The 7970-nt window shown below is 35.0% G+C and overlaps 1 protein-coding gene across 3 annotated transcripts; it reads right to left on the bottom strand.

The window, feature by feature from the left end:
• Positions 1 to 456: 456 nt before the first annotated feature.
• On the bottom strand, positions 457 to 6469 carry LOC122038577 (BTB/POZ and MATH domain-containing protein 3-like). 3 transcript variants are annotated; one of them, XM_042598378.1, is made up of 4 exons: positions 5754 to 6468; positions 4304 to 4652; positions 2129 to 2405; positions 457 to 971 (listed from the first exon to the last, which is right to left on the bottom strand). In XM_042598378.1, exons 1-4 carry the CDS (start codon positions 6152 to 6154, stop codon positions 784 to 786), a joined length of 1215 nt encoding a protein of 404 aa, XP_042454312.1. In that variant the 5' UTR covers positions 6155 to 6468; the 3' UTR covers positions 457 to 783. The 3 variants fall into 3 exon arrangements, with proteins under 3 accessions (XP_042454312.1, XP_042454314.1, XP_042454313.1); XM_042598380.1 differs by having other exon boundaries at positions 823 to 960; positions 5754 to 6469; XM_042598379.1 differs by lacking the exon at positions 457 to 971 and adding an exon at positions 978 to 2052 and having other exon boundaries at positions 5754 to 6469.
• Positions 6470 to 7970: the final 1501 nt, after the last annotated feature.

Raw genomic sequence — 7970 nt, forward strand, 5'->3', positions numbered from 1 at the left:
AATAATACCAACTCACAAGTAAAAACCAATAAATGATATGTTTCATTTATTGCACTTATTTCATGATACTTATTTTGATTCCAATTTTCAAAGATATTATTTTTTTCAATAATTTCTTAAAATAAAAAAAAAATCTTTTAAAAAAATAGACTTGGCACGTCTAGTTAACACATCTATGTGGATCCCACCGACTCGAAGAAATTCTATTAATGTTTGGCCAATTTTTGGAAAATTTCCACAGTAGCCATCCCTCTCTTAAAGGCATTCACCGGCGCACTGCATTTAAACATAAGATATGAGCATGGCAGGAAGAAAATCAAGCATACGAGGCATCTTCGACAATAATTTCATTAGATACAATTTCCAAGCAAATATGCCCTAGAAGCAATTTCTCTCATTTTTTTTTATGCCACAGTCAAGAATACGAGCCATCGACAATAATTTCATAAGATACAATTTCCAAGCAAAGATGCCCTAGAAGCATTTTCTCTCAATTTTTTTTATGCCAGTCAAAAATAAGAGCCATCTACAATAATTTCATTAGATACAATTTCCAATTGCAAAGATGCCCTAGAAGCAATTTCTCTCAATTTTTTTTATGCCACAGCTTGTCGAATCATTATCAGACAATGCAGTTTCCAACCAACTAAAGTTCAATATAGACAAAAATCAGTGAAGAAACCTCACAACTTGAAGGATAAGAAGAAAAATAGAATTGCTATCTAGGAGGCTGCGACCATATCATGCAGTTTTAAATGCATACTTGGTTATATAAACAGGTAACTACATCCGTCTGGATCGTTTCCCGCTCACATCAACACTGTCCAGGTAATTGAGCCCTTGGTTGCTGCTAGCACTCCTCTTTCGGCAGGCTGAACCAGAGTCATCATCCGCGACCGTTTCCAAGAGCTCCGCGAGCACAGATGGGCATGTGGCCTCCAAGTAGTTGAATCCTTCAGTCTGCATCACAGCTGCAAGTAGATGTAGGCTTTGGACAATAAGAAGAAACTGTGACTACTGCAATGCAACAGTTATCTAACAAAAGGAGGAATAAATTGAAAGGTCAATGCACCGCACCAATATTGAAACCTCCATGCATCAAAGCGATAAAATATTAAATGCATTTGACTCGACTAAATATAGTATAGCATCTTATGCTGTCTTCGGTTCACAATGAAATTCATAGACAAAGAACAATTATTCTCTTAATAGAATAGACAAGGAAGAAATATTTCTTAGTCTGGTTCATAAAATTATTCTTACGTTTAACCATGAAAGTAGTTTTTAGGACAGAAAATTGTTTGACTCATCTAATTCATAATTATAGGTCCACCCTCCAAGTTTGACAGGCCCATCTGTCCTAACATGCCCATGGCTGGGACCAACTAGTTTGACTCACTCAGCTAGCACCTGCCGACTAGCTCAACACTGCCTACCCAATCCGCCAAGCCCATCCCACTTGACCAATTTAATTGCTTAGCCTGACAAATCCAGCTTGACCATCCTATTCAACCCTGTCAGCCTGCTCGACTAGTCCATACAATTTGACCATCCCATTCAACCGGTTCGACTAATCTGTCTGGCCTGCCCAATCTAACCAACCTGATTGGACTACACGGTTTGTTAAGTTTGACTTGACCAGACTGATTGATACTTCCAATCCATCTGAACTACCCAGTCCCTGGACCATCTGACCTGAACAAACCATCTTATCTGTTCAACTCATCAAAGAGCCAGACCTGCTCAACCTGCATGATCTAGTCAATGCACCCAATCACTTGACCTACTTGATGATCACCTGATAAGCCTTCCCAAGCCACATCTATAATCTACATTTTTTTGGGTGGTTGAGTAAAGAAAGCATATGTACCATTTGGAAAATAGAATAAATAAGAAACCGTTATTCTTATGTCTGCAGAAGCACAATTCCATGGAAAAACGCCAGTCTTCATAACTTTTACCTTTAGAGGGAAACCAATATAAATAATATATGCAACATATATTCAGATTGATCATCTAGAAGCTGCTATCAGCATTAAACCTGAAAATTGACTACACCAACATAAAATAAAAAGAAATTATCTTACTGAAATAAGAAATTTTAATTATCATAAAAGTTAAAACTTACCTCCCAAGTTCTCTCGGACAGCAATAAATTTGAGACACACATTTTTCAGTTGAACACATTGGTGTTGTTCTGCAAGAGCCAAGGTTGTTGCTACTGTATCTGCAGTGATCCCATCACACAATTTCACTTCACATAACAACCTCAGCCTCTCTAGACCATATCTATCAGCGGCAGCCAATAAATGTTGTATGATTATTGTGAATGTCGACATAGAAACTGAACCAGTTAATTCATGAACATCAGGAAGTTCATCAGAATATATAAAACTAAGCATGGCCTGCAACACAGAAGAATTCTAGTTAAAAGAGTTATGATTTAGCTTTGCACTTACTAGTCATGGGCTATTATTCTGTGAGAAAATTTTGGTAGAAAAAAAAAGTGTAAGAGACAGATGCAAATTCACTACTTAACCAAACTTCAAATTAATGAATTAAGAGGTAGACTGAAAAAAAATCAGCCCATACCATCCATGCAAATGTCTGAACAGCCGACAACACTTACAAGAGGACCATGGTCATAGGACCAAGGTTAAGTCTTGCGAGATAAAAGCTTCATCTGGACCAGATCAGTCTTCAGATAGTCCCATTTAGTTTATGGCATGGAGTGAAAAGAACTGTGATATCCAGTTTCAGAACTCAACAGTCACGTTCAATGTAAATCCTTCTTCCCTCTTTTTAACCACACAATTCTTTCAGTAATCTCTAAATATCAACTCTCTAAAATCTCTCAACCCAGAAATCTCAAATTAATGCTTTCACAAAAAATAGAAATTCATTCAGCAGAACCATATATTAAGGTAGTCTATTTTGCTTCAAGCTACCATGATTAGATTTAAGTTTACTTATGATCATAATGCACAATTTTTTACAATTTAGGAGCAATTAAGAATCTAAATTTAATTATGGATCTGGTTGAAATGCATCAGATTCATTCATGACTTCTGCAGGATGACATCTGATTAAATTTGGCAAGAATCAATATATTCCCGAGATCTGGTTGGATCAAACTTCATGCTCAAAGAGGTTGTAATTCTGAGTCATTCAGAAACAAAATTTCATGTATGAAGAACTAGGGGAGGGCCTTGAATGCCCACAATTCTAGTCCAGATTATCAACACAAGAAAGGCCTTCTACTTGGAACTTTTTTTTTTTTGAGATTGAACTTCTAGGTCATGCCTTATTTTCAATTTTTAGTAAACTTAAACTGGGGAACCATCTGCAGATGATCATGCCTACTCTAGATGTCTCCTGTACTGATTTGTTATGCTATCATACAGATCTGAAATAATCCAGTATATGTATTTTATAGGAATTTGAAACCTTGGTTCAAACAACCACAGAAAAAAACACATATCACAGAAAATCAAGAAAGTCTACAATGAGATGTTAGTACCCTATTAATTAATAGTTTGTTAAAAATGATACATTTTCTTTCATAGATTTACCACAATGTCTTACATAATTATTTCCATATGAGTATGCTATCAACTTCAGCAAGGATATACATCAAAAGTCATTGCCCAACTTTAGGCAAACACCAAGATCAATACTAAATGCCTACAAATTAAAAGACAAGAACTTGAGAGAACATTATTATAACTTGTTGTAGAGAATTCATATACATGAACAAAAACATATGCCCATTAATATTGAACATAACCCTATTATTTGAAAAGGCCTAACAAGAATCCTTGAACCGAAGCCTAATCAGTCCAGATTCAAGATGAGTTTGGAGATGTCACAATATGCACCTAGAATAGTAAATCCAGTAGTTATTTCTACTCCTACATTGTACCATAAAAATTGATGGAAAAGTAGTACACATTCCCATATTTGAAGAACAAGCAAAGGGATTGAACAACACGAGAGAATTCTTTTTCTGTATAAATCACATATATAGAGGGAATTCCTTAAATCTGGAAAGAGAAATGGATAAAAAGAATCATAAGTCCATCAACCATGTGGTGAACAATGATTTCATGTTTTCTTTTATTCCATGAAGAAATGACCTGGAAAAAATACTATGATATAATTCATATGTTTAGCAAAGAAAAATAGAGTTTCAGGCTACCACTTCTTATATATCATTTCTTTTATCCAACATTTCATCGTAATGTGAGACAGTACACTTCAAAAACGTTCCAGGATGTAAACTTAGAAATTGTGATGTGATTACCTTGAACACAGGAGGTTCCACCTCATCTACAACTATTTTATCCACGTCAGGATTCCCAATAAGACCAAAGAATTGAGCATTAAATACTGGAGAACGAGCAGCAAGAATTTTCTTGTGTGCTTGAAATGTTTCATCCCCAACCTGGAAAACTATGTCAGAGCCAATGCCAGATTTTAGTAACTCCTTTAGGCATTGACCTAAGTCTGATGATGGTACATTGATGGAAAACTGAGTTGGTGTTTCAATACGATTTCTAACAACACCCACTGTGCAATGCATGACCAAACAATCATCCCTCAGATAGTCTGATGTTTCTAAAGCTGTTCTTCTGTAAAATCTCTTATATCCCCTAGTAAAATGCAAAAAAACAAACAAACAACAACAACAAGATTTTTAATCTAATAACATGAAGAATAGCCATAGAGTGTGATAATTACATCGGCAGGAATAAAATAAAAAGGAAAGACAGTAAAAAAAAAATTAGAAGCTAGATACAATGTTATGGTTGAATGGTCTGCTAAAATGGTGGAACCACAAACTGAAGACAAATATTGGAACCATATGTCCAGCAACAAGAAAGAACCTCATTATTTGCAATTAACTTAGAGAAACATTTCAAGGGTAATATCCGAAGATGGCAGTATTGAGAATATTGTTTGGAATGGATGCCCAGAAGGACTTGGAAAAGGGACAACTCAAAAACATGTTTCTTGATATCCAACAAAGAACCAGAAAAGAGTATTGTTCTATTGATGAGATATTCACAATATAAAAACGGATATTGAAATATTAGATCTGACTGTTCAGAAGGTACATAGTAGAAATAGGGGCATAACTAAAAGAAAGATAGAAGACAAGAAAATATGAGAAACAAAATGACTCTATTTAGAGACATGACTAGTAGATAAATAAAAATTAAATCAATAAATACAACAACTTGAAAATGTTGGCTAGAAATAATTTTTTCAAATTCAGTGTATTTTTACAATAATTCGAAGGATTATAATGAACTAATACTATTTCACTTTCTTACGAAATTACTCATAAGAACGAGACTGATGTGCATCGTATATCACTAATATGTATACTTTGAGCGTTAGAATTCATATGCTCATGCATTCAGAATAACATCTCAGAGTCTCTCAATCATTGCACTTGAAGAGAGTCAAAAGTATTTAAAAATAAAAGAGTAAAGTGTTAAAGAGTAAAATGAAACAACCTTAGCTAAACTCAATCCACACATCTCAGTTTCCTATTGTGAGGCGAGAATAAACAAATATATAGATTAATCAAATGAACAAGAATTGGAGTATATAGATAGTAGATAGAGGGTAGAAAGTCAAACATTGGTAGTAACATCGGCCTGGCAGCATCAGAAGACTTTAAAAGGAAAAAATATATATATTAATGAGCAAGATTTAAATTTCCAGAGATGCAACACAGGACCTACCACATACTCCCCCTATACTTGAGCGTGTACGGCCCACCCTCCAGCGCCCGCTCAAAATGACTGTGCACCTTGTGGTTTCCCTTTCCGCTCTGGTCGAGCATGGTGAGCTCGAAGAGTGCCCGGACGTCGGTACCTTCGCTGGCGAGGGCGATGAAGACCGACACGTAGAGGGAGTTATCCTCGGGGTTCTTCCCGTCGGGGAAGAAGTAAATAGCCCACTGGAAACCCCCCACCTGAAAGGTATCGCTAGACAAGTACTTCCCCGGTCCCATCCCCTTGGCCAGCGAGAACCCCTTGATGGTGTACTCGTGCGAGCCGTTCACGGTCTCGCAGATCGATTTGGAGCGGGATACATTGAGCCCGTTCTGCTCTCCATGACCGACCTTCTTCTCCTCCTCCATTTCATTCCAGAGGCCGAAATTGGAAGGTCTTGCGTCCGCTCCGGCCTCCGGTGGTGCCTGAACCCTAACCCTAACCAAAGGTCCTTCCGACTTCCACGCGAATCCGTGAAGGAGGAAACTGCGATATCGCGCAGGGTGAAGGGATGGAAGTCGATCGGAGCGGAGGGGGGAGTAGGGAAAAGCGAAGATGCCGAAGAAGCGAGAGAGCGATTGAGGTGAAGGGGGAGGAAATCAAACGGCCGACGGAGGACAATTATATAGCTAAGTTGATGAGAGAGAAGAAAAAGATGGAATTAAAGTGCATCATCAAAATAGAGAAATGTAAACAACAGCTTGCAAATTTGTTCTCGATGAATTCATTACGTTTAAAATATTAATTTATCTCGTGTAAACAGTGTTTGGAATTATCTCGTGTTCCTCATCTAAAAAAAATCATGATTAAATAAATTCTCATAATTTATCTTCTTCTAAAATATTAATCACTCTCTCAGACATCGCTAAAAATATGACTTCATTGTTTTTTTAGCCACACAACACGCATAATCTGCTACTTATTTAAATGTCTAAAATTTATAATTTAAATTAAATTTGTCAGAAAAAAAAAGAGCACAGGTAATAAAATTGGATGATAGTCTTTCCAGAAAAATTTTCAATCATAATTTCAATTTTATATATAGAGTTTTCAATTATAAAAATTTTATTTTCATTTTTTACATATAAAATTTTATTTACTTCAATTCTCTCATATAAATATTATTATCTAATTGTCCCTCAAATTTATTAGGTACAAAAATTCTAAGAATAAATATAATTCATCTTAAAATTAGCACTTTACATTAAAATCGAGTATATTTTTTATAAAATTGAGCATTATTTTTTTCTTACTTTAATATAATTCCTCCTAAATTCAACACTATTTAAAATAAATCTAGTATATTTTTTATCCAATTGAGTATCATTTAAAGAAAATCTAGTATATTTTTTATCCAATTAAGGTGGAAAAAAAATCGTGCTCAATTTGATAGAAAATATACTAAAATGAGTATAATTTCTCTTAAAGTCAGCACTTTATATTAAAATCGAGTATATTTTCTATTAAAAATTTTCTTCATATTTTTTAGAACAAATAGTATAAAAATGAGTATAATTTTTGTTAAATTCAGCACTTTAAACTAAAATCGAGTATATTTTTTATTAAATTGAGCACAACTTTTTCTTGTTTAATAAAATTCCTCCTAAATTCAGCACTATTTAAAGAAAATCTAGTATATTTTTCATCCAATTGAGTATCATTTAAAGAAAATCTAATATATTTTCCATCCAATTGAGGTGGAAAAAGTATCGTGCTCAATTTGATAGAGAATATACTAAATTCTAGTTTAATGTACTGAATTTAAGAGAAACTATACTCATTTTTAGACTTTTTATACTTAAAATATCAAGGACAATTAAATAAATATATTTTACTAGGGAGTGTAAACAAAGATTTTTTCTAATGGGGACTGCATACATATATATATATATAAGAATTTTTCCTTTAAATAAAAAATACAACCATAGAATATCGGACTCCTATGAATATTTTTCAATTTATCCTGACGCCCGGTAGAAAACTTCCATGGGATTAGATCGGTAGCCCCAGGTTCTATTAGTATTAACTTTAAGAGCCAATTATAAGATTGATCCTGTCCGAACGTAGAGTCAATGAACGCTGGGGACGTGGCACTCTCCGCTGTCCTCTGACGAGGGTGTTGACCTCTGATCAACCTGCAAAGAAGCCGAGCCGAAAGGGGTTTCCCGACGACGACCCTCCGAC

The sequence above is a fragment of the Zingiber officinale genome, chromosome 1A, assembly GCF_018446385.1.
Source record: "Zingiber officinale cultivar Zhangliang chromosome 1A, Zo_v1.1, whole genome shotgun sequence".
Taxonomy (NCBI): Eukaryota; Viridiplantae; Streptophyta; class Magnoliopsida; order Zingiberales; family Zingiberaceae; genus Zingiber; species Zingiber officinale.

What these genes read in the sequence shown, in the direction of transcription:
- LOC122038577 (XM_042598378.1), bottom strand. Translation starts at nt 6,154, where the DNA reads ATGGAGGAGGAGAAGAAGGTCGGTCATGGAGAGCAGAACGGGCTCAAT. An exon ending in TGGAACCTCCTGTGTTCAAG is followed by an intron (nt 2,406 to 4,303) that starts GTAATCACATCA and finishes TCTGTGTTGCAG; the next exon opens with GCCATGCTTAGTTTTATATA. An exon ending in TGTCCGAGAGAACTTGGGAG is followed by an intron (nt 972 to 2,128) that starts GTAAGTTTTAAC and finishes ATCTACTTGCAG; the next exon opens with CTGTGATGCAGACTGAAGGA.